The 26047-nt window shown below is 43.7% G+C and overlaps 2 protein-coding genes across 3 annotated transcripts in view; one reads left to right on the top strand and one right to left on the bottom strand.

The window, feature by feature from the left end:
- The window catches only part of FIRRM (FIGNL1 interacting regulator of recombination and mitosis), a 246035-nt gene that overhangs the window by 31026 nt on the left and 188962 nt on the right, over positions 1 to 26047 (top strand). The gene's annotated exons all lie outside the window — the stretch shown is intronic.
- The window catches only part of SELP (selectin P), a 42847-nt gene that overhangs the window by 2065 nt on the left and 14735 nt on the right, over positions 1 to 26047 (bottom strand). The window contains exons 4-14 of one of the 2 annotated variants that reach the window (XM_012533029.3): positions 22837 to 22944; positions 22180 to 22365; positions 21476 to 21661; positions 18981 to 19166; positions 16173 to 16358; positions 12437 to 12622; positions 6349 to 6534; positions 4847 to 5056; positions 3611 to 3796; positions 2639 to 2758; positions 771 to 801 (exon numbers count right to left, since the gene is read on the bottom strand). In XM_012533029.3, the coding sequence (XP_012388483.1) occupies positions 771 to 801; positions 2639 to 2758; positions 3611 to 3796; positions 4847 to 5056; positions 6349 to 6534; positions 12437 to 12622; positions 16173 to 16358; positions 18981 to 19166; positions 21476 to 21661; positions 22180 to 22365; positions 22837 to 22944 (1771 nt within the window). The remainder of the gene's footprint in view (positions 1 to 770; positions 802 to 2638; positions 2759 to 3610; positions 3797 to 4846; positions 5057 to 6348; positions 6535 to 12436; positions 12623 to 16172; positions 16359 to 18980; positions 19167 to 21475; positions 21662 to 22179; positions 22366 to 22836; positions 22945 to 26047) is intronic. The other variant, XM_049715637.1, reaches the window with a different exon arrangement.

Here is a 26047-nt window from a genome sequence, read left to right as displayed (position 1 = left end):
CTCTGAGCCTGCAACTTAACTGCTTTACATATAAATATTAAATTTTTTGCGCATCTTTTAAAATGTAATTGCCGTGTGAATTAAGGGAAGATAATAATAGGTTTTCCAACTCTTTACCAGAGTTGTTCATCATTTAAAAAAATCAGGTTAGTGTTGGCAATGGTTCTGATATTGCTTGAATCACTAACAGAATATTCCTCTCAGTTGACCTTTATGCTGTTGCCTTCATAGTGATTCTATTTGAATGAAGGTACAAGCATCTGACGACCCCATAGCATCTGCTAGTGTAGTGCCTCAGCTCTAGCATTTTATTTCCAAGTTACTTTCCCTTGTATTGCTCCTTTATATTATCATTAGGGCACCTATTGATTTTTTTTAAAACACTATGAAGGGCTTCCCTCGTGGCGCAGTGGTTGAGAGTCCGCCTGCCGATGCAGGGGATGCGGGTTCGTGCCCCGGCCCGGGAAGATCCCACATGCCGCGGAGCGGCTGGGCCCGTGAGCCATGGCCGCTGAGCCTGCGTGTCCAGAGCCTGTGCTCCGCAACGGGAGAGGCCACAACAGTGAGAGGCCCGTGTACCGTAAAAAAAAAAAAAAAAAAAAAATTATGTATTGCTAGGACATATTATCTGTATATTTTCAGAACTAGTCAAGGGGACATTGCCAAAGATTTGTTTCAAAAAGGGGTCATCTGTATAATCATTCTGACATACTACAGTGAATTAAAAAGTCAAACTAGAAAAACTTAATCATAAAACATTTCCATCTTACCTTTGAGGGTTCAAGGGGCTTTTTCCTTCATCTGAAATAAGCAAGAAGACACAGAAGATTGGTTTCAGAGTAAAAAATGAGATGAGGGAGAAAGGTCATCAGTGATAGGGATTATTGGGGAGAGTCAGCAGACTGATTTCCAGATGGGCTCATTATAAGAGACGTGTAGGGAACATCCCCTCCCTAAGAGGTGGGACCTGTTTTAGGCTAAATTGAACGTTCAACGATATGCAACTCCAGAGTGCGCTCATCTTTCTCCTCTTCCCTTTCAGTAACAACCTCTCCTCCTACCTCTGGTCCCTTCCTTCATCTTCTTCGCTACTCTTGGTTGTTGTTGAGACCATTGGTTCTCGAAACTCATTTCTTTGGCACTGGAGGGCCTCTATCTTTGCATCCTTTGTCACATTCCCTCAGTCATTATTTGGGCAAGCTAAGCGAGTAAGCAAATCCAACCCAACATAACAGTGGATGTTTTTCTCCCCGGATCACATATGTGATTGGGGGCCTCCTGTCTTAATCCAAGCAATGGATAGTGGAAACTTTAAACATGGCAGCAGGTCTGTCAGTCATCCCATGGGTAGATATAAAAGGAAAAGCATCTCATGCCTAAATACATTTAGAAAATATTAAGTGACATGAAGATGAACAAGTATATTTATTACAGGGCATGACTGAGCCTTCAGTGTAATATGAATGTGCACTTTGAATTTGCAGGGGAGGGACACAGTATGCAGCATTTTCCTAGTATTTGACCATAGAATCCTAGAAAGTTTAAAATCAAATTGGGACAGGTCAAGGGAAAATTCCTCATCTCCACAAATGAATTTATTTATTATAAAGATATTGGAGGATGGGTGGCTGCTGGTCCCTCTCCCCGGTTCAGAGGGTTCCCTGGAAATGTCTCAAAACTAAAGAGCGAGCTTGGGGAAAATGCAGGAATAGGGTGATTCCTACATGGTAATGGAGATGAGGATTCAGGTCTTAGGCGCTCTCACCTCTGCCTTCCGGATTTGGTTAACCAAGCACAGATGTTGCATGGAGGGACTGGTTGTAGCTTTTTGGTCTTTAAGTAGTGTTATTGTTTGTCTATTGTCCTATTTACTCACTCACAGAAGAGTATATGAGGGAACATTAGAAAACCAGCCCAATGTGACGGTGGCTTTGTGAAGGGAGAGAGCATGAGAATAGGAAACAAGGGGTTCTTCCTCTGAGCAGTTAAAAATAGGTAGGGTGGGAGGGAGGGAGACACAAGAGGGAAGAGATATGGGGATATATGTATATGTATAACTGATTCACTTTATTATAAAGCAGAAACTAACACACCATTCTAAAGCAGTTATACTCCAGTAAAGATGTTAAAAAAAATAGGTGTGGAAATCTCAATTCCATGAGAATGCTGGCAGGTACTTTTAACATAGCCACTTTCTGTTCCTGGATTTGAGCATCCCTGACCCCTCTGATACCCCCACTTACTTTCCATGAGGAAAGATGAAGAGACCCATTAGCTTATTAGAAGAGGATTGGCTTATTATTGGCTTCTCTTGTTGCGGAGCACAGGCTCTAGGCATGCAGGCTTCAGTAGTTGTGGCATATGGGTTCAGTAGTGTGGCGTGCGGGCTCTAGAGCACATGCTCAGAAGTTGTGGTGCATGGGCTTAGTTGCTCCGTGGCATGGGGATCTTCCCGGACCAGTACTCAAACCTGTGTCCCCTGCACTGGCAGGCGGATTCTTAACCACTGTACAGGGAAGCCCCTTGTTTTCTTTTAATGCAAATGTTTTCAGACACGAACTACTGAAGTTGTCGTTTCACTGTCCTGCCCCAAATCACATGAAAGAAGAAAATAAGGAGAATATTCTTTCCTATTTACCTTTTTGTCTGCAACGCTTTCTTAGCAGAGCCAGGAGTAGCCCACCCGTCACTAAACCTGTTGTAGAAGCCACTGCTCCACCAAAATAAGTCAAGGCTTCCTGGATAGTCAATGGCCCCGCTGCAAAATAAACACATGCACGCGTGCAAGACATAAGAAGGGTATTGTGCAGAAGACCATCATTCCCCCAGGAGGTCCCCAAGAACTCTAAGATGTGAGATCAAGTAAGTCATCAAAGGTCCTGGCAGTGCTAACAACCCGGCACAAAAACATCTGGAAGTCATAAACCACTGCAACAGAATGGGATGCACGCAGGGCCTGATTTTCTTCCTAATGCTTAAATATCAAACGTAATTTCCAAAGGAGTCAGGGTAAGGACTCAATAAAAGGAATTAGATGATTAAACGGTAGACGCAATAAATGGAAGTTTGGATAAACAAAGTAAACTTTGGGTAATTGTGGGGGGGGGCAATTGAACATTTTTATGGGATGAAAAGTAGTTACAACAAGCTGCTAGAGAAAAGAAATGAAAAAAAGGGAGGGGGATGACATAAACCTTACAAACAGATGGAGCTTAATTAAGGAAGATATACTGTATTTTTGGAGGTATATGTTAAACAAAGATCTTCTGAGATAATAAATTAGGATTCTGCACTAAATAACCTTCAGTTTAAAGCATTTTGAAACTTCAAGAGGTACTACACACAGATTATAAAGAAATGAGAGCATTCATTTCACAAACTGGAGCTTTGAAAAAGGAGTGGTGACTGTTTACACAGAGTCACTGAATTTGATTCCCACTGCTCTGCATGAGGTACAGAGATGCTGTCTGATTCATTGTGAAACAATTATTAAATGCAGGGGGAAACCCAGTGATGGAAAGCAACCACTGCCAGAAATACTCAGAGGAGAAACACTGATTTCATTATTTTCCATATCAAAGCGACTTCCTAACCCAGATGAGAAATAAACCTTGGCACGCTGGCACGATAGCTGACCACTGGCCATTCTCTTGGCACACTGTTCTCGCAGAGCCGCTAAGTAAACGGCCCTCTGGGCAACGGAAGCTGCAGGTGGATCCATAGCTGAAATTTCCCCGAGGGTTGGAGCAGTTCATCACGATTGGCTCAGTCACGTGTAGCTTGGAGCATTTGACAGCTGCAGAAAAAAAGAAGGCAGGAAAAACAAACATATAGAATGAACATAAAAGAGATTATGGATTCATTTGAAACCTGGCTAGCATTGCCATTAGATGAGGTAGAATACAAAAGATCAGAAAGGAAATGAGCTACTTTTGACATTCCCACTAGCCCTTCCAGCATCACATGTACTAAGATAGCCACTCAAAGAATGATAGCCAAAGAACTAGGATGGGCACATAGTGGCAATTCAATAAATACCTGCCAGTGGATTGGTCGATCTTACCTACCAAAATACTATTTACAAAATTTTGCTTCTCAAGAATACTGTTGTCCTAAATGTCATTATTACTACCATTGACAATAAGCTGGCATGTCAGCACATATTTCTTAAAATAACAAGTGTTCAGCATAGCTGGCCTCTGGACGATTGAAAGAGGTAGAGACTTCCATACTCATTAAACTATTTGTCAGGGAATTTCAGGCTATTCTCCTAAATTTGTGGATAGAAAACTAAATATAACTCAAATTTAACTCAACTCAGGAAACTGAATTTAACTCAGGCCAATGTTATTGAGCAACAGTGACATTTGCAAAGCACTGTGCTGTGCTTCCTAGGGAATACAGTGATGAAAGAGACACAGTGCTTCGTGCAGAGGGCGATAGGTCTTCAAGAGGTATCAGTCATGATTTATCTTTTTATTTAGCTTCCAATTATGAAAATACGGAATATTTACACTGCCACATCATTAACAGAATTGTAACTTATATTTCACAATTCAGATAGCTGGTCTCGTGTCCAGTGTGTGTATTGTTCTAACACGTTTTGGACATTTACATATGTTTCCTCCTTTAGGTCTTTGAGTACCAGGGCACTACCTCGTGACATAAGGAAGGGGAAAAGTTGGTATGCTTCTTGCACATTGCTTCTAATTGGGATTGGTGTGGATTTCATGGAGGAGTTGACACTTGAAGGGGTCATTGGGGCTGGATGGGATTTCGACAGGCATGTACAGTGACTAGCTTGCTGGAAGAGAGCATCAGAACTGCCTGTTCCTTTTCACATTACCTCTGCATGCTGGAGCTCCTGCTGTCCATTGTCCAGAAGGTCTGCATCGGAGAGCACTATCTCCCATGAGTGTGAATCCAGCTTTGCATGCAAAGTGGCAAGTGGTATTCAAACCAAAGGTTCCCAGACGATGCTGACAGGACATTGTTCCTTGCTTTGGAGTGACGAGGGATGGGCATTGCACCTCTACAGTAGGAGCTGATACTATGTCTGTTGTGAGAAAAGGTTTCAATTTAGAGAGCTCCCAATTAGAAGGAGCACAACAGAGTTAAGACTGACATGGGGGGCTTCCCTGGTGGGGCAGTGGTTGAGAGTCCACCTGCCGATGCAGGGGACACGGGTTCGTGCCCTGGTCCGGGAAGATCCCACATGCCGCGGAGCGGCTAGGCCCGTGAGCCATGGCCGCTGAGCCTGCACGTCCAGAGCCTGTGCTCCACAACGGGAGAGGCCACAACAGTGAGAGGCCCGCGTACCACAAAAAAAAAAAAAAAAAGACTGACATGGAATAACTGCCTTCCACTCCTTTCATAATCAGGGAGGTTCTAGCAATAGCTCCTTAAGGAAGTTAAGGAAAACTATTAAAATCAGGTATGGAAAACCAGATGAGAAAAATGATCTAAAATTGTCCTTGGAGAGATGATTCTCCTGGCCAGAAGAAGAAATTGGAGGGGGGGGGTGGCATCAATGTTACTGATACTAAAAACAAAACAAAACAAAGGCAGAATAATTGGTGCAGAAATATAAGAATTCAGTAGAAAGAGAAATATGTATAGGCCAATTGCTTGCTCAGTGCTGCTTTTTTTTTTGCGGTACGCAGGCCTCTCACTGTTGTGGCCTCTCCCGTTGCGCGGGCTCAGCGGCCATGGCTCACGGGCCCAGCCGCTCTGCGGCATGTTGGATCCTCCTGGACCGGGGCACGAACCCGCGTGCCCTGCATCGGCAGGCTGACTCCCAACCACTGCGCTACCAGGGAAGCCCATCAGTGCTGCTTTATTGGGAGGTGGTATTGTCTTCTGGCCAAAGGCCAGCATGAAATGTGAGGCGTGGATATTGCCACTGGCTGTCACTAACTTGCCACGTGGCAGAAAGATGGCAGTTGACCCCTCTCCACTTCAGTTCCTTGATTTGAAACACTGGACCGGTGACTACACCCCTAGTGCTCTCTCCTGGCGATGAAGCAATGGAAACCATTCAATCAACTCAACAAAGCTCTTTGAGACAAAGAGGCCACAATTACGAAAGAAAATCCGTGCTTAAGAATCGGTGTTATCTTTTATTCACAAATGTGAAAAAGTCCTGTCACTCCTTATACATTTTTAAATCCAGGCTGTGTTTCCTAGACCCCAGTAGAAAACCCACTTCATGACAAGAAGTGGAGCTTTCACAGTAATAATGATATCATGTGTACCTGTCATATACTAAGAGTGTATATAAGTGTTTGTTATTTTTGTTGAGGAAATTTCCAGAAGAAGAGCTGTCCCGGCAAGTGTATCCTGTTTTACCGTCACAGGTCGGTCGGGGTGCTGTCCATCTTCCAGAAGCTGTGCATTCAACATGGCTGGACCCCTCCAGCTTAAAGCCCTCGTTACAGGAGAAACGGCAGGTGGAGCCAGCAGTGAATTCTCCGTGAGAGTCAGGACAATCCAGGCTTCCCCGCTCTGGGGCAGACAGTTCTGGACACTTGATGGCTGGAGAAGCAAATCAAGAATGTCACAATCTCCAAATTGATTTGGAAGCCCTGTTTTGCACCAGATTTATTCATTTTCAACAAATATTAACTACTTATTGAGCTCCCACTGTGTCAGGTGTTTTGCTAGGTAGCAGGCGTTTCACAATGAGCACAGCAGGTCATGAAGTACAAAGGGCAGGGGGAGGGACGGTGGGCTTGCAGAGAGGAGTATAGGAAGAAGTCAAGGATTTAGGCAGTCATCCTCAAGAATTCACAATTTCCTCCTCTTCTCTCTACACCTGCTGCTTTAGAGACCTCAGAGCCTCCCCCCAGCTCTCACTGTCCTATCTGCATAAATGCAGTCCAAGTTTTCACTTCTGTCCTTCCAACTGCCTGAGGCTACTTCCGGTTAGATATCCTGCTGTCTCCACAAATTCAACACGTCTAAACCTGCAATGATCATCTTGGGTCCTAAACTACTGTTTCTTCCATTTGGATCCCCAGGCTTTTTTTTTTTTTTTTTTTTTAACCACAGTTTCATGGCACAGGAAAGCTCAAAACCTCCTGGTGAAGCTAGATTAGTTCCTGGGAAGTCCCTGAACTGACCTCATGTGTTCTTGCCTCTGGTTCTTGGCTCGCACTGCCCTAAATTTCTTTCAATTTTTACTGAATAAAATCCCACCCATCCTCTAGGATCCAAATGAACACAGCCTCTCTTAAGCCTCTGCTGATCACTGCATCGTGAAGTCTTCTCCTCTGAACGCATCAGTTTTTTCTTTGAGCTCATATGCTGTCATATCACATGTCATCTCTTCCCTCTTCTGGATAGAAAGCTCCTAAAACCCAAGAACCATAAATCTTTGTGTCTCCCACAATTCACACTGCAGGATCTCAAGAGGTGGTGCTCAACCACCATATGCCAAGTGGATGTGGAATTTTTAATTTACTATTTCCCAAAAAACCTGTTTTGATAAGTTATTGCAGTTACCTATTTCTCTTAGGATCATGTCTTTCTCCCCACGAAGGTCTCTGACGTAAGACTGTTATTTATCAACAAATATTGGATTATTGACAAACTGAGGGACTATTCTTTCTTTAAATCCAAGACTATCTGAAAGCAATGCCTTGGTCAGATAAGGCTCATTTTGCTTAGCTATTTTGCTTTTAAAAAAAAATCTCTTGAAGTCCTATGTAATGCCTCATGGAAAAGTGAAGTATTGGCTTTTACGTATTGGCCCACGTGCTTTTTGGTGGCAGGCTATTCACTGAAGGATTGTGGATCCTTACTGTGTGAACCTATTCAAACAGCCAAAGTAACATACTGAATTTCAGTTTAGAACTCTCAAATTTTTGAGTAATTAATAAATCCATACCTCTCAGATCAATTCCATTTATCAAACATTTATTAAACATATCTCTTGGTGTAAGTCATAGACATTAAATCATTTATGAACGTTTTCACTAAAATAACTTTTTCAATATCTCCAGGAATTTCATATTTAAACCCAAGAAAATACATAATGTCAATTGCATGAGAGCAGGGACCTTGTCAGCTCTTTTGAACACTGTATCCCAGGCAACAGCGCCTGGCGCAAAGTAGGGGGCCCGAAAATATTTGTCAAATGAACGAATAAGTTAGCACAATTTAATTTGGACTCATGCTAACAAGTATTTTTACATGGTGTGAAAAGAAACAAGAGGAGTTACTATTTTAAAAAATGGATTTAAGTGACCCCTAGGTTACAAAGAGAATTACTACAACATTAAATCTACTTGGAGGACATTGCTTTGGTCTCAGTCTTTTTCTGACAAGGTTATATGTATAGCCTTTTGTAGCTAGGAAAGTCTCTCATCCTTCTTCTGTAAACATGAACCTTGTTGAATCTAAGGACTAACTTGTGTACGGAAGCATGTTTTCCTGTCTGAGGGGACGCTTTGGTGAGGTTCATGGAAGCCTAGCCCAGAACGGGCAAGTGGTGGGCACTCAGCAAACATGGGCTGAATTAAAGTTGTGGAGCTGTCAAGGAAGTTGTTGGAGTGAAGGGGCCTAGTGCGGATGTAGAGGAAGAGATTTTTACTAAGGAATGACCTCTGTGGGTAACTTTAAAAAGTAGTCATATTCTTGAGCCTCCTCTAAAACTTTACCAAAACCTGAGTCATTACAAGAAGAATAGAAAATGGATAAGGGTTGCTTTTATCACCATACTTAATGCTCTATATTTGTGGACTTAAAGGCCGTGCTGCCTACTGGCAAGGTCTTCGTTGATATTTTTCTGTAATCCATGAAGTAGGTGTACATGATTGCCTGTGACTTCAGGAATTATTGGGATCATCAGCACTCTATTATTACCTTATGACATATTTAGTTAATTCTCTGTTTCTTTGTATTATCTCTTTTTACTTGAGTTGGATACAGTTTTGTCAAGAATTTTTTGGAAAGAAGATGTATTATAAATAATAAATTTAATTGAGTTGGCTGTTCTAAACTCAAATTTTAAAAATAAAGGCTAGGAACCTTCATGGAGTCAGAGAAATGTTGGGGGAGTGGAGAAATAAAACAGATGTGAGCGAGCCAGGCCAGAGCTTAGAGGGTACCAGTTTGCTATATTTTAGAACTTGGATGAGCAAGGATGTGGCAGAAGGGCAGAGCTAGGATTGGCATTTGAAACCAGGACCCATCCCTCCCCATCAAGGTGAGGTTGGTCATTAGCAGTTGGATCCAGCAGCCAAACATGGTCTCCAGAGGGCCAATGACAAAGTGATTGGGAAAACAGTAATCTGTGTCAGGATAGTGGCTCAACAGGTGGTGACACGGGGGACACAGAAACCGGATATAAGCAATTCAGCACTGCTTAGGTTCAGGGAAAGGAATTCAGGTCCTTCGGGGTGGGGGGGCAAAGGCTGGGAGGAGACTGGAAAATACAGGCAGAGCTCAGGTTCTAGAGAGACCAGGAAACTGGCGTTCTAACTAAAAGGGAAATATCTGTGGACCTACTCAAAAAATGGAACCTCACATTGTGCTGTGAAGCAGGAGACTCAGCATTGCACCTGCCACACCACCCCTCCTTATTTGGTGGCCCTCAAGCCCCTATGACATAGCCCAGGCCTCTGAAAAAGACCATGTGAAAAATCAAGGTTCAGTGCCGAAGGGTTAACAATTCATGGACTCAGGCATATGGGCAAAGAAGAGGAACTATGTGCCTAAATCTAGAGAATACATTTAGAGAACGAGGTAGAAACACAGGTACCAAAGCCAGAGCTAACGATCAGGGGCACACAGGGTTGACAGGTCCAAAGCCCATAGTTGACGAAAGCCGCTGCCCCTGGTCAAGTTTGGTTCTAGACACTGGGCAGGGCTAGGCCTGAAGGGTGGTGGGCAAATGCCACCTCCTGTGGAGAAAGGGAGGTGGAGAGGAGTGAGGGGAAGTGGGGGCTTCAGAGATTACAGATTTAACAACCACGTTGATTGCATATATGATTTAAACTTTAGTGAGATATTTCCTAGGGATGTTTTATCCTTTAGCTTTAAAAGAGAATGTGGAAAAACAGAGCTTATGATAGATGCCCATGGAATAAACAAACGAGTGATTGAGAAATAAGTGACGAAGCCCTAACGATATCAGCCATAAATGGTCTAGATTCCTCCGGTGGCTTGTAGTGTATCTTTTTAACAGCGGGTGATAGCATTTTATGTCCTTTAGTCTACAGAATTCGTGTCCAGGGAAGAGACCTCAGAGTTGTTGTTGTTGTTTTTTTACATCGTTATTGGAGTATAATTGCTTTAAAATGTTGTGTTAGTTTCTGCTGTGTAGCAAAGTGAATAAGCTGTATGTGTACATATATCCCTATACCCTCTCCCTCTTGCGTCTCCCTCCCACCCTCCCTATCCCACCCCTCTAGGTGGTCACAAAGCACCGAGCTGATCTCCCTGTGCTATGCGGCTGCTTCCCACTAGCTATTTATTTTACATTTGGTAGTGTATATATGTCCATGCCACTCTCTCACCTCATCACAGCCTCCCCTCCCCGCCGTGTCCACAAGTCCATTCTGTATGTCTGCGGCTTTATTCCTGTCCTGTCCCTAGGTTCATTAGAACCATTTTTTTTTTAAGATTCCATTTATATGTGTTAGCATACGGAGACCTCAGAGTTGATCTTGTCCACTCCTCTCCTTTTGGAATTGAGAAAATCAAGGGTGTGATGTGATTTACATGGTCCATGACTCCATGGAAGAGCAATACAGGTCTTCTTTGGATATTAATCTAGTGCTCATTCCACGAGAAGGAATAAGTATTTAGCTCTTTTCACGAATAGATTTCTATCAACATATTCTCTCATTTGATCCCTCTCATTCTCTCATTTGATCACTCATTTCGGCAACTAGACAAGAGCAGTGGAAAAGAGTAAATTTACAAGTGACTGACCCGGGATTTAGAAACCTGCCACTGTGTGGCAGTGTAGTGTAGTGTTGTGGCAAAAGCTCTGGCCCTGTAATCAGGCTAGACCTGGGCTTGAATCCTAGCTCCTTACTTCCTATCTATTAGATCTCTGCCAGCTATTTATCTTCCATTTCCTCATCTTTAAAACGGGGAGAGTGACAACCATGTTAAGGATAGTTGCGTGGACTGAATGCAAAAATGCATATGAAATAGCTGGTACTTATTTACACAAGCAATAAAAATGAGCTATTACTGCTGGTATAGTACACAGAACAATGGCAACTTTTGAAAGTAAACATGAGCTATAAATTAATCAATTCATAAACTTCTATTTTAGCGTATACTATATACTAGGTAGGTGTCAGTCAGATGTTTCGGGGGAATCAAAGACCCTTGCCTTTGAGGATCTACTAATTCCTTGTCAATAGGGCTTGAGCTTGAATAAATTTAACCAGTAAATGATAAGCTTCGATTCAACAGATACTTGTCACACACCTACTTTTTTTTCTGTCTAGTTGCTGCAGGAAATACAAAGGTGAATGCAGCACAGTTGCTGCCCTCAAGGAGCTCCTAATCCATATAGAAGTTGAGCAAGGAGAAACATACACCAGTAGTTAAGACTGTGAGATCCTTGAGGGGTTGGGATGAAATCACATCCATCCCTGAGTAAGCTCAGTGTCTGGGGCTTAGTAGTGCTCAGCGAAGGTGGATGTGGGAATGAATGAGTACGAGTGTAGTAGAAAAATTCTTTATGATGAAGTAAAAGTCCCAGTCACATAGCTGAACTTCATCACTTACTAATAGTGTGAATTTCGACGAGTTACATAATCTCTGAGCCTCTATTTTCTCATCTGTAAAATAGAGACAATACTGCCTGTCCTCATTATTTTAGAATTGTAATAAACATCAAATATCACAGTGACACTAAAACACGTTATAAAACTATGAAATGTTTAAAGTTATTATTATAAGACTATTCAGAGACTTCCCTGGTGGCGCAGTGGTTAAGAATCCACGTGCCAATGTAGGGGACATGGGTTCAAGCCCTGGTCCGGGAAGATCCCACACACCGCAGAGCAACTAAGCCCGTGCGCCACAACTACTGCCTGAGCTCTAGAGCCCGCGAGCCACAACTACTGATCCTGCGAGCCACAACTACTGAAGCCCGTGCACCTAGAGCCCACGCTCTGCAACAAGAGAAGCCACCGCAGTGAGAAGCCCGCGCACCGCAACGAAGAGTAACCCCCATTCGCCATGACTAAAGAATGCCCGTGCGCAGCAATAAAAACCCAATGCAGCAAATAAAGTTATATTAAAAAAAAGAATATTCAGAGAAAGAGAGAAAAGCTTTTGGTCTAGATTGTTATGCTTTGTGGAGAAAGCTTCCTTTAGCTTAGGAACAGGTTTACATGAATTGCTGATGATCCTTCATTCTACACGGTTACTTGAGAAGCTGTAAGAGAGGATAGACCCGTGGTCCTACCGTCACACGTTGGTGGGGAATCTGTCCAGCGTCCAGATGGAGTACAGTCCAATCTTTCCGGTCCAGATAAAGAGAATCCCTCATCACAGGTGAACTGGCATGTGGTCTTATAACTGGAATCTCCAAGAGGCTGGACACAGGTCTTTGTTCCATTCTGAGGGTTTGGGAGAGGTGCGCAGGTAACGGCTGCCGTGGGCATGGCCGAGGAGGAGAGAGGAGGTTGTTTTAGAACACAGCAACTTAAATCAGTGTGTGTGTGTGTGTGTGTGTGTGTGTGTGTGTGTGTGTGTGTGTCCGTGTGTGTGTCCGTCCTTAACATACCGGGGCAGCATGGGGTTAGAAATGATTGAATTTCATGGTGCTCTGTCACCCGGTAGAAGTCTTGTACGTGTGAAATAGCAGCAGTTGACAGTGGATTGGTATCCTGAAATGCTCACCGCCAAAGAGCTTTAGAGGTGATTTAAAAGGGAGTTGGTTCTTTGTTGGGAAAGATAGTGACGCAGCTCGTGTTAGTTGCCCCTGGACAGGAGAAGGACTGGCTGCTTCCTTGATACCTTCTTCAGAGATAGACCTAATCACCTTGCCATAAAACAATGACAAGTGATTGGAAATAGGGAAATGGAGTAAAATACTTTATCCTCTTCCAGAAGTTCCTTCCCCCAACCAAGTGGTGGAAAGAATCTGGGTCCAAAGCCTGCCTCTGTTACTTACTAGCAATGTATCTCCGGACAATAAGCTTTCTGAATCTCAGTTGCTTCATCTATGAAATGGGAGAAAAAACAATCCTTGCCTTGCAGGGATCCTCAGTTATACAAAATAATAAGTTAACTAAATCATAGGCAAAAATTAAATTTAAAACTATTTTAACAGTCATGACACAAAGTAGGCACATAATGTAACTGGCCATCTGCAGATGTTCTTCCCACCAGTCTCATCCTACAGTGACCAGCCCCAGATGACACTACTTGTTCACCTATAAAAAACAGTAAATAAGATCTCACGGTGCTTTGCCACAGCTTATCCATGTGGAGTTTGTGGTGCTAGAGGACTTGATTTGGTTGGAGATCATGCTCTGTGACTGCTGGCAAGTCACTTAACCTCTCTGAACCTCAATATGTTCACCTTTAAAATGTGGAGAATAGCATTAAATAGCTCCCAGGATTTTTACAAGGCTAAAAAGTGAAAACACTCTGTATGCAAATGTTAATGGCTGCCAAGATGTCCCTCAGCCAATTAGTGAAATAAAACTCAGATTAAACGTATTGGCGTTAAAAAATGAAGGCTAAAGGCTAAGAGAACGCATGGTGTCGGGTGTTTCTTCTTCACTGTTTGGCCTGATTGGGTAGTGTATGGTTTTAGACCAGAGACAGTGGTGGTGTGGATGAACCTAGGGCCATTTCCACTGATTTGAACTGCTTGAGGTCTTGAGAGCATTTTCTATTTCTCTTTCTCTCTCTTCCCTTCCTCCCTTCTCCTTTCCAGCTACATTTCACCCCCAACCTCCCAATCTCATCCCTTGGTCGAAAGACCTAGTTCTTTTCTGCCACTTGAAAAGTCTTTCTGTATTCAGTGTGGGAGTGGTGGGTAAGGGAGAGCAGGCAAGTCAAGCAGCCTATAAACTGTAAGGACAAATTGGGAGGGTGTTGGTACCATGAGTCCGTTTGCAGCTCTTTTGTGGCCTTGCCTTCTGATAGCTCGGGTGGGGATACAGGGGCAAGGGGGACCTTGCAAAGGGAAATTGAGAACACCCTCTCAAGGGCATTACAACAGCTTGTGAGTGCAAGCCTCGTGGTATCTTCCTGCACAGACCACATTTGGGTATTTCACTTGATGCTTGCCCGGCAACAAGAGGAGAAAGTTCAGTCAGAGTAAACAAAGAACTAAAAGCGGAAGGGAAGTGGAAGGTCACAGGAAGCCATGGTGAGCGTGAGCCTCCTTGCTGTGAAACACCCACACGTGGGCCAGTGTGGGGCAATGAACTGCAATCTGTGCCCTGAACAGCCCAGGGTTGTTCGGAAGGGTGCTAAGCATTGTAACACCCTCCTCAGGGACTCCAAGTTCTTCCCCAAAGCTGTGTGGACTTTGTAGTATATTCAGCCTTCAGTGCAGCCCAGGTGACAGCTGAAGAGCCAAGGCCACAAGCCTCACCTTGGTCTCTGCAGACCCAGCTCAGAAGGTGTGCTCATCCCTAGCCCCTGTGGCTTGCCATGCTCTCTTGTGCCTGGGGCTAAAGGACATGCAGTTCTATTGAGTTGGTCAGCCCCTTCGTTCGTTCGTTCGTTCATTCACTCACTGTTGACCTAACTTAACAGTAGTGTGTACGTGTGTGTGCATGTGTGTGCTTGTGTGTGACCTGAATAGCAAGTGGTTTCCTTTTTATTAAAAACATGTTTCTGCCTGCTTTCACTCCTGTTGGAAGTGGGTACGAAGTGAAAAGCAAAGGCAAACAATGCAGAATTGGCTGGTATTTTACCTACCTAATTTTATTATTAAAATTGTATATATATGCATCATAAAAATACTAATCACATGGAGGAAAGAGTGGGAAGATATTGGAAGAATTCATACAAGAAGGGAGAAACATAACCAGTGTCTGTTTTAGGGTTGGGTATTTGGGGGAGGTATTTAAGAGGATTTTTTTGTTTCTCTATTTCCTTATTTTTCTGTAGCTTTTATAAATAAAAATGTTATTTTTTAAAAATCAGTATTTGCGGGCTTCCCTGGTGGCGCAGTGGTTGAGAGTCCACCTGCCGATGCAGGGGACACGGGTTCGTGCCCCAGTCCGGGAAGATCCCACATGCCGCAGAGTGGCTGGGCCCGTGAGCCATGGCCGCTGAGCCTGCGCGTCCTGAGCCTGTGCTCTGCAACAGGAGAGGCCACAACAGTGAGAGGCCCGCGTACCGAAAAAAAAAAAAAAAAAAAATCAGTATTTGCCATAAATATAAGTAAATAATTGGATACACGGAGTAGAGAAAGGAATGGGGAGTATAAAAAGCATACATCTGTCCTTCAGTTCCTAAACGCAGATGATTAAAACCAGTTCTATTCCACACAATAACTGCCTTTACTTTATATCAAGTGTAATGCAGACAAATATGCTTATGCTGAATATATATATACTTTGTTTCCTCTGAGAGTCCTGTTGACCTTTTGCATGTACAGATTAGTTTCTTCCTCTTTTCATCAGTCTTCACTTTATCCTAAGTGGATTTCTCCAGTCTTAACACAGATCTTGGAGGATGTTTGCAGCCAGGCACCTGTAAATTCTGCCCCTCCCATTCCACTATTAAACCTGGGAGCTACCCCCCATTCCACCATTGTACTCCGTGGTTCCTAGGAGCAAAGAGCCAGGTCAGTCTTGGAACAGCCATCCTGAGGCTAGCTCTTCCCTCTGGCCTTCTTTCCAGATACTATCTTCAGCCAAGGGAGAACAGTCCACCTGGTTCATGATAGGAGCCTTCATGTCCTGGGAAAGGCCCCAGGACAGAGCTGGCACCAGGCCACCATCACACCCCCCTGCCACCTTCCTGTTGCCAGACATCCTGTCGCTTGTGGTACCTGCCTAGCCCCTGAAGGCATTTGCATTTTGGATCCCTGGGTTACGTGATGACAGTGTTTATTCATTTTCCAGTCCATGTCAAGTTTCTGTCCCCTAGACAGTTACCACCTTTAAAATACAGCTTTTTAAGATAAGCCTACAGTTTATTTCCAAGACACTGGAAAGAATTCATTTTACCTTGGCATTCTGGAAAAGGAGCATTCCAGTTCCCCGTATCCAAGCATTGCAGCACACTTGCTCCCACCAGGAGAAAGCCCTCATCACAGGTGAAGCTGCAGGTCGACTGGTACCTAAAGGCACCAAAGGGATGGGAGCAGTTCACCTGGGCCTTGTTTGAGGCTGGAAGATACTGGCACTGCAACGCTAAGGAGTGAGGAAGTGAGAAAGTAAGGGAGTGAGGAAAGTAATAAACAAGTACTCATTGATTTCCACCCCTTAACTCTTTCTAGTGCCAACAAGAGGGATTTCTGAATTGGGCATGTTTAACCTGGAGGACGAGAAAAGTGTCATATAATCCCAATGCCACATGAAGGACTTCAGGAGGAAATGTTGAGCCATCGTTAAGCATTTGGCAATATGTATTCATAGTTTTAAAAGTATCGTACTCTTGGACCCAAGAATCTATGCTAAGTATGTAACAAGATGCATATCAAAAATCAGTTCAGAGAATTTTTATCATGATATTATTTGTGAGAGCAAAATATCAAAAATGAACATAAATGCCACTAATTAGAGGCCGAAAATTAACTATCGTGGATCCATGAAAGGAATATGATATATTTCACCTTGGAAAGATATGGGAGGTGTCTCAATGCACAATGTCAAGTGAAAAAGCAGGATAAAAATTATATACACGCCATGATCTCAATCATATAATGCAGATGGCCATAAATGGAGAGAACACATGTATTCTATATATATTAAGTCTTTTCTCATTTTTAAAAGGGGAGCAATAGTTTTAACTACCTCATGGAGTTCGACTAAAATGCTCAATAAATATTATCTAGTATTATTATTACTAATAGCAGTAGTAGCAGCAGCAGTAGTAGCAGTAGTAGCAGTAGTCTTAAAATCATTATAGCTATGCATCAGATGCAGACCTTGAATGTCAGAGTGGAAAACGCTAGGAAGGCCTACCAGGGGAGTTATTGAAACCACATATCTAGATGCTTAAGAGAACAGTCAATTCTCTCTTTTGGGTGATTAGACATTTACCTGACTGGAGACAAGAATGTCTCCAGTGACCCCTAAAGACCCTCTCCTTTCAAGCATGTCAAAGGGCTCTCTGTGTCTTTGTCTCTCAGACAATACCTTCCCAGTACATCCCATTCCCCTCGCTAAGCGTCACCATCACGTTGTATGATGATCTATTCCTCTACTGCCTCACTTTTTTTTTCAATTTTTTAACTGTAGTAAAATACACATAGCATAAAACTTACCTTTTACCATTTAACCATTTCTAAGTGTACATTCCAGTGGGATTAAGTACATTCATATTTTTGTGCAACTATCACCACCATCCATCTTCAGAACATTTAACAGCAACTACCTATTCCTCCTCTAGGCCCCAGCAACAACCATTCCACTTTCTGCCTCAGTGATTCTGACTACTCTAAGTACCTCCTATATGTGGAATCATTCAGTACTTGTCTTTTTGTGATTGGCTTACTACACTCAGCATAACGTCCTTGAGATTCTCCATGTTGTAGCATATGTCAGAATTTCCTTCCTTTTTAAGGCTGAATAATATTCCATTGTATGTATGTATATACCACGTTTTTCTTATCCATTCATCTATGATGGACACTTGGGTTGCTTCCACATTTTAACTGTTATGAATAATGCTGCTATGAACATGGGTGTATACACCTCTCTTCAAGACACTACTTTCAAACCACTGCCTCATTTTAAAATCAGGTATACTTAGACCCAGGGTTCACATAAATTGCTTGGGATCTCACATGAAATGCCAATATTTTCATTCCTGGGACATAAATTCTGTGTGGGGTACCTCTTGTAAAAAAAAAAAAAATCTTCATGATTTCCCTATATCTCAGTTCTTCAAGAGCAAAATATTGAGAACATGAACTATTTAAAGGAGATCACTTTGTAAAATCAGATCAGAGACATATGATTTACAAGGTAATGTTATGATCATTATTTTACCTACATTTGTAAAGCTCATAGCAGTTTTTTAAATAAATGTATTATTTTATTTTATTTATTTTTGGCTGTGTTGGGTCTTCGTTGCTGTGCGCAGCCTTTCTTTAGTTGCAACGAGCGGGGGCTACTCTTCGTTGTGGAGCATGGGCTCTAGGCGCCCAGGCTTCAGTAGTTGTGGTGTGCAGGCTCAGTAGTTGTGGCTTGTGGGCTCTAGAGCGCAGGCTCAGTAGTTGCGGCTCACAGATTTAGTTACTCTGTGGCATGTGGGATCTTCCCGGACCAGAAATGGAACCTGTGTCCCCTGCATTGGCAGATGGACTCTTAACCACTGTGCCACAAGGGAAGTCCCTCGTAGCATTTTTAAGCTTGCATTTACACACACTAATCCACAACCACTAGTGAGGCGGGTAAGGGAGATAATAGTACTCTTATTTTGCAGGTGACACTGAGTTTTAGAGAGACCAAAAGCTTGTTGCCAGGAAATGACAGAACTGGACTAAATGTCTTGTCATTACCCTTCCACTGTTCCATGCTGTTCCTCATGCATAATTCCTTCCTCCCAGCCCCCCCTCCTTCATGCCAACTCACGACATCCATGTCAGTCCATGCAGCCCTCGCCTTGTGTTTCAGGATACTGTGATGAACACACGCCTAAGACTGCCCTCACTCACCACTTCATCCCGAGTGGCCACACAAAGGGCCTGGCACATAATAGAGTCTTAGTGAATGTTTGAATAATAAATGAATGACAGAACTAAATGCACATGCTGATGCCTTTAAGAAGCTGAGAGGCAGGGAAGCAACGTTATGCTATCACAGTACCTTGACAGACTGGGGCTGGCGCTGTCCACTGTCCCAAATCAGCACATCGAACTGTGTCAGCTCCTCTCAGTGTGAAACCCTTAGCACAGTGAAAGCTACAGTTGCTGTTGTACTGAAATGCTCTCGAAGACAGGGAGCAATCCATGCTTCCGTGGACAGGACTCTCCAGAGGCTCACAGACAATGGCTAAACGGAAAAAGTGATTGTCTGATACTGGGCAGTAGAAGGGCTCAATTCTTTCTCAGAAGAGCCCCTTGAGAGATGCTCCATCTTTTCGACCCACATCGTCAGTACATGCAGAACCCTAAATCCTCCTTTTTCGAAAAGAGGTATCTGCCGGGAACACCTTGCCATGCCTCTGTTTACCTGGATCACTCACCTGCCCTTCAAGTCTCAGCTTAGACTTCACTTTCCTTAAGAAGCCTTCCCTGCCCACCCCAGCTTGGGCTAGAAGCTCTTCCAGTGTGCTCCCACAGCCCCTGTTCTTGAGCTGTTCATGCATTATTGTAATTCTGCCCCTCCCCTTAGACGGCAATCTCCTTGAGGCTGGTGTCATTCATCCAGAGTTTTATTCCCAGAGCCTGGCAGTGTTTCGGACATTGAAGGTGCTCTTTAGATATTTATTGGCAATATTTGTGAAATTGGATCTGGAAGGAGGAGATATAGAACAGACTGGACTTTTAAGGAAAAAGCTGGAACAACGTACCTTATTGTTGGCACTCTAATACTGAGCCCTATAAAATGATCCTGAAAGAGCCTTGTCTCTTGAACACAGGATGTCATCCTAATCAGACTTCAATTGCCAAGTGAGTGCAGCCCAAGGTCAGTTCCTGAGCACAATTAGGCCCCGAGTGACCTCAGTTCTGATAAAGACTGGCTTCCTCCTGCTTTTCCTTGACAAAGCATGTCATCTCCAGGATACTTCTGGAGTTTATCAGAGTATAAAGATTACCTGTACACTGTGACCTTAGACCTCTGTTTTTTACAGAATCAGGGCATTTAAGAACCAAAGACCCTCTAGTGTTTCTCTCTTACTTGGCAGATGAGAAAAGTGAGGTTCAGAAATTTTAAATGACATCCCTAAGTTCTTATATGTAGACAGTAGTAGAGCTGGGTTTATAATCCAGGTCTCCCGGGAATTCCCTAATCCAACATTTAATTTCCCCCATATCCTAGTCCCCATTTTTGCTTTATAAGATGAAGGTGTGAGGCAATTACACAGAATTCAGTTTTGTGGTATTAGCTAACTGCCTAGAATTGTGTCACAACCTCTTTTTCAATGCAGTGTTCCTTTGATCCTTCGTCAAAGGCTACCACTGAGGGCTATGGTGAGCAATCTCTCTCTGTGTCCTAACAGCCACTCTTCTGACTCCATCTGAAGTATAGGAAGGACGCTGACCCACAGCTTCTATACACCAATGAGGCAGGGAGGGAAAAAAGAGGCAGAAACAAAGGCTCTCTGCGAGGTACATTATACAAGCTATTTAATTGTATACTTTTTATATACTTCATCCTCATTGAAGCTCCTTGCAATCCGTAGCTCATTTCATGGAGGAGAAAACCATGCCTCCCGGACGATGAACAACCTGTTTCAGTGCCAGAGCCTGGAGGAGGTCATCCTGATGTTAAGAGCCCTTGATCTTTCCACTGTGCTGTGACTCCTTCCCGGTGCACTGGGGGCTGCTAATGAAAAATCCTACCCTCGAAGGTTGGCAAGGGTGCAGTCCCTCAGCCAGGGCCAGTGCAGCAGAGTGTGTCCCAGCCCCTCACTCGATGGTCAGGTTCACATTCAAATTTGTAGCTGGAGCCATTGCAAAGGCAGTGAGGGGATGGACACAGTCCAGGGTTCCTTTGCTAGGGGCTTCTGGGAGCTGACACTGCGTAGCCGGAGAGAACAACCAAGAACAGAGAGAAAGGTACTAAGGAAGGAGAAAAACCATGCCCACAGCTAGAGAGCAATGGTGAATCCATCTCTGGAAATCCAGGTGGCGCTAGGAATCTGTAAGGTTCAGGAGACCCTAGTGATGTTTGTCCAGACTTGTATATAGTACCAGGCTTCAGGGCGACCTAAATCTCTTTAAAATAAAAGTCTCCTTCAAGATTTTTCTAATGTCCTTTATTCCCTTTACTGCTATAAACCTGTCCTGGTAGGTCTTCTAGTGTCTACTTACAGATGTAGATGCTATCCTTTCCCTCTTACGTGAAATTTATGAATGAGGTCGTTCTGAAATTGCTTGAGGGCAGTGAGTTTTGGGGAAAGGAGGGCTTTTAAATTTTGTTTAAAATAAGTAGTAAAATCAGCCTCTTTTTTTTTCTAGAGCCTGACACTCTTTTCCTATCCCAGATGAACACAATCTAGCTGAGTGGTAGGTCAAAGGAGAGTCAAGTTGTGGTGATTCAGGCCAGTTTCTCCATAAGCTAGCCAGTTTCATCTGTGCTCCCATCAAGAACCAGGTGCAGTGGACATTATACATCCCCAACTGCCTGAAACTCACCTTGACAGACTGGAGCTGGGGCTGTCCACACCCCCGAGGCTGTGCACTGCACCAACTCTGGCCCAACTAATGCAAATCCCTCTTCGCAACTGAAGCTGCAGCTGGACTGGTGCTGGAATGCTTTTGCAGAGTGGAGACAGGTCATGCTTCCTTGCTCAGGAGACTTCAGGGGTGGGCACTGGACAGCTAAAAACAACCACAGAATAATGGCATGAGACCTTAGATTATGCCTAGCACCTTGGAAGCTTTGAGATGCTGCAACAGCTGTCTGCATCTTCCCAAAGTGTCAGGCAGGTGAAGAACTTTGGTGGTTAAATGGTACTTTCAATAGCTGTTTGGAAAGATCCAAGCATCCTTTTGTTGTTTACTTTTTAAAGAAGCAAGGTAAAATGATCAAATTAATAATACCCAACCCCTAAATCATTATTGTACTCTGTTCACTTTGCAATTAACAAAGGGAGAAGGACCCTTTTGTATTGCTTTTGCCTGAGAATCAAGAGCTAAACTGACTACCTCACTCCACAGATACAAAATCATGCAAATTAAAATTAGTGTTACTCTGGTTGACGGGTAATAGTCATCAGCAGAATTTCCCATCTAACGTAGATCCCCATCCTTTCCCTTGTCTTTTAAATGGGGGAAGCTTGTTCTCCCCTCTGAAATTCTAGTTGTGAGTGAAGATGGAAAGAACTGGGTGTACGTACCTACACACTGTGGAGGCGTATTCGTCCAGATTCCAGAAGCCAAACATTCCAACTCGCTGGGTCCATTCAGCGTGTACCCTTCAGCACAGTGGAAGCTGCACTGTGTGTTGAAAGGGAAGTTTCCCAGAGGGTGACTGCAGTTCATGAGCATGTGTTGAGGGAGGTCAAATTCGCTACACTCTGTGACTGTGGGGACGAAATATTGATTTCTTTCTTTGCGGGTGGAAAGACAATGTCAGGTTTGCTAAAAGCTGAGCTGTTTGTATAACCCACCTAAACCAATCTCCCTGGACTTCTAACCCAACCTGTTCATCTTTAGCTTTGTATTGGTTGCATCTTGGGAAATAATCATTCTTTCACTGGTTTTTATTCCCAAAAAGCAAAATTAGCCTGAAAGAGTTCTCTTTGTTTTACTGCCTTTTCATTTCCCTTTTACCTTTTGAGATCTGGGGAGGAAATGCTCTCTCTAAGAATAAAGTGTTTTAACCCAGAGTGTGTGTCTCTGACAACTTGAGTGAGGCAGACTGACAGATGGTCGAGAGAGGCCCTAGGACTAGCCTTTACCCACTGGAGCAACTCCAACATGATTTTCTCCCTGGCATCGCCTCTAGCATGAGATCAAGGACCACAATACTATCAACAACATAGTGGCCTCACCGTATTCACATTCTGGCCCATAGAATCCAGGGTAACAGGAGCAGGTGTAGTTTCCGATGGTCTCAATGCACTCTCCTTGCTTGCTGCAGGACATATCCTGGCAGGAGGCTGCATGGATACAGAAGGGTCAGGGTCATGGGCATTCCCAGGAGGTGTGAAGAAAAGCTGGACTCATTCCAAGTCACAGACTCGGTCCCACTTGGGTAAGCTTGATCTAGCCAGACAACAGAAAAACCACAGCATCCGCTGGAGAGCCAGCTTGTTCCCTGTGAAGGACACTGTCGGAGCCTGCTGGAGCATTCCCTGGCTTCTATTTGAGGCTGCATTTAGTGTTGCCTGAAGAGGGGTTGCCATGTGCGGACACAGAGGGACAAATAGAGCCACCAATGCATGTGTAGACAGTGAAACTCCTCTGTGTGGTACAAAATAGTTGTGGCTTTTGACTAAGAGCGTTCATAGAGTTGTATTATTATGGAAACTCCTATGACAGATATCACAGCATGGAGGTTAGGAACCAGGGGTGGCAGGGGTCATGCATACATAGTCAGAATCCACGCTCCACTCCCTAATATTATGTGGCGTCAGGCAAGTTACTTCTTTGAGCCCAACCTGCCCACTGTTAGGGCCAAAGCTCTTCCACCTTTGATCTAAGTCTATGCCCGACACCACATGGCAGAGGAGCAGAGGATCTGAATGAGATGTTTAAGACCTACTCATGGTCAAGGACAAATGACCTTATGGGGAGCTGTGTCACAAGTCTAAATATGCCAGATTTAGATGGTACAGAGATGACTGGCCTGCCAGGCCCTCCTCACTAAGGCTATGCCACTTGGGTGACAGCACAGAGAAGGGGCAGATTTTCTTTCCTGTAAGAGACTTGTTGAGGGTGTATGCACTATGCCCTTGGTGGTAGATTAGTATTAGAATTGATACCATGAAAGCACTGAGAGTGTTTTTATCGATGAGGTCATAGCTGGGAGCAAGGTCTGTGGCTGGACTCTTTTCTGGTGGTGTTTCCTAAGCCCAGCCAACCATTGGTCTACATTGGGGTCTATCACAAGAGGAAATCCATATGTCACATAGCAGGTTGTGCTACTTGGTCTCTATATTCCCTCTTAACCCTGAGATGCTGTAGCTCTATAAGCCATGCAGTGTTCTACAGCAGGAAGTTCTGATGGCAGCCAGTGAGTCTGGTGAAGCTGCACTGAACCACTGGGAAGGGTTCCAGGTAAAGAGAAGATGCAGGAAGCAACAGGAGTTCCTAAATAGAAGTTCGGTCCATGTCTTCCACCCTATTCACCTTGACCCACCAGTGCCTTACAGTAATACCTGCCTGCCCTATGCTCTCAGAGCATAAAAATTTTGTTCTAACTGTAGCTTCCTTAGGGTCTCAGAACTCTAGGAATGGCAAAACAGCCAATGTTCTGCATTCTATTCCATTTCAGGGTTTCCAGGCAGGTTAGTAACTTGTCTATTTCTTGGATCTCCAGGAAAGAACATAATGGTGATTCAATGAATCAACCTTTTTTTTTTTTTTCCTTGACACCTTGTTCTGAGATCTAAGAAATCCTGACATTAGGGAATTATTCCAGCTTGGTTTTTTTGTTGCAGTGGAGTGCACCTATCTTTTTCTCATCTATCTCCCACAGAGGACTGATGGTTCCCTACATCCTTTACATCTTGGATGGCAAAATGGCAATCAATGCCTAGAGTATTGTATTAGTGGAGGTGGAAGCCAACTGCGTTCTGGTGAAATTGTACCAGTTAGTGATGCCTGCCATTGTTGCAGGCTAGAGGAGTGGTCTTGTTCATTATCATTCATGCCAGTAATTTGCAATCTCGTTTCTTCCTTGCAAGCTTTATTGAGGAAGACTATCTTGCAGAAATGGAGGCTGAAGTTTGAGTGGGGAGGGGAAGCAGTGGCACATTGGAACATCTCGTGGCAGCCAAGATAATCTGATCAGGACAGTTGTAGGGAGGCATAGCCCAGGAAGGGTAGGGAGCTGACTGAGAGAGCAGTAGGATGAGCTAACACTCTCGTAATGTCCGTCCTGGCCTATAAAGAACAGGTCATCGTTTTATTTATTAAATATAATAATAAGTTATTTGTAAAACGAGATCTGACTACATGACAATGCGTGTACGGATATGTTTCCCCTCAGCTAGGAGGCTGTATGAGGAGAGGGAGAAAGTTCAGGGGATACTCTATACTCTGTATTCTGTTCCATTATTGTTGAGGGCTTCTGAGGGGAGGTGTTTATAATCTAACAAATTTAGAACATATATAGCAGAGTGTGGCATCTGTAAGATGATTTATTGAAGAAGAAGCTTAGAGTATTCAGGACTCTCTTGCCCGGGGTAGTCCATACTCTCCCTAGCTACAGTGTTTGTATGCTACCCAGGGCAAGGTGGGCTCCTCTGGATGGGAAGCCACATCAGAAAGATGGAATCAGTTCTGGCACGAGGCGCATGACCACAGGACGACCAAGCTTTCACGTAGGTCTGCTTACTCTGGAATCTGGAGAGTGGAGAATCAAATATAGTCACAGGATCTCACCTTTAGTTACCTCTTCCCTTTCCTCACCCCTCATCCCCTACCAAAGTCCAATGGACCTGGAGATATGTTGCTGTTGAAGGGAATCTGTAAAGCACTGTCATCCTTGGTCATGTTCTCAGATTGCCTCCTGAGAATGTTGAGCTAAGAGTGTGGTTGCATATGTGGCTAAAAATACCACCTTTGGAGTAAACATGAGTTTGAAACTGGCTCCATCATCAAGGAACTTAGAATCTTGGGTAGGTTCTTGAATAGCTCTGAGCCTTTCCCTCATCAGCAAAATGAGGGCAGGAGAAGGAGCTGATTGATGAGGTTCTCATGAGGACTACATGCAACTAATACTAAACAGACTAATGACACATGAACTAATAGTAATGCCTGGAACATACTGGTGTTCGATAGGTATTAGTTACAACTGTATCTCCTAGAGGCAAGGCCAAGTTCCCTCTCAACTTACACAGTCTCTTATGCTAGGGCACAGTGGTACAAAAAAGCTCTGGACATAAATTTTAGGAGACGGATCTCCTGAGCATCTATTTCATCAATTATAAATTAGAAGGGTGGACCAGATGATATTAACATTTCCTTCTGGCTTCAAAAGGCCAGTTTTCTCTAATCCTGAACTTATATTCTTCAAGGTGCTCAATAATGCTGCTG

Source organism: Orcinus orca, chromosome 1 (assembly GCF_937001465.1).
Source record: "Orcinus orca chromosome 1, mOrcOrc1.1, whole genome shotgun sequence".
NCBI lineage: Eukaryota > Metazoa > Chordata > Mammalia > Artiodactyla > Delphinidae > Orcinus > Orcinus orca.
Note: the sequence above shows the minus strand (reverse complement) of the source record. Positions and strands in the feature narration are given on the sequence as shown.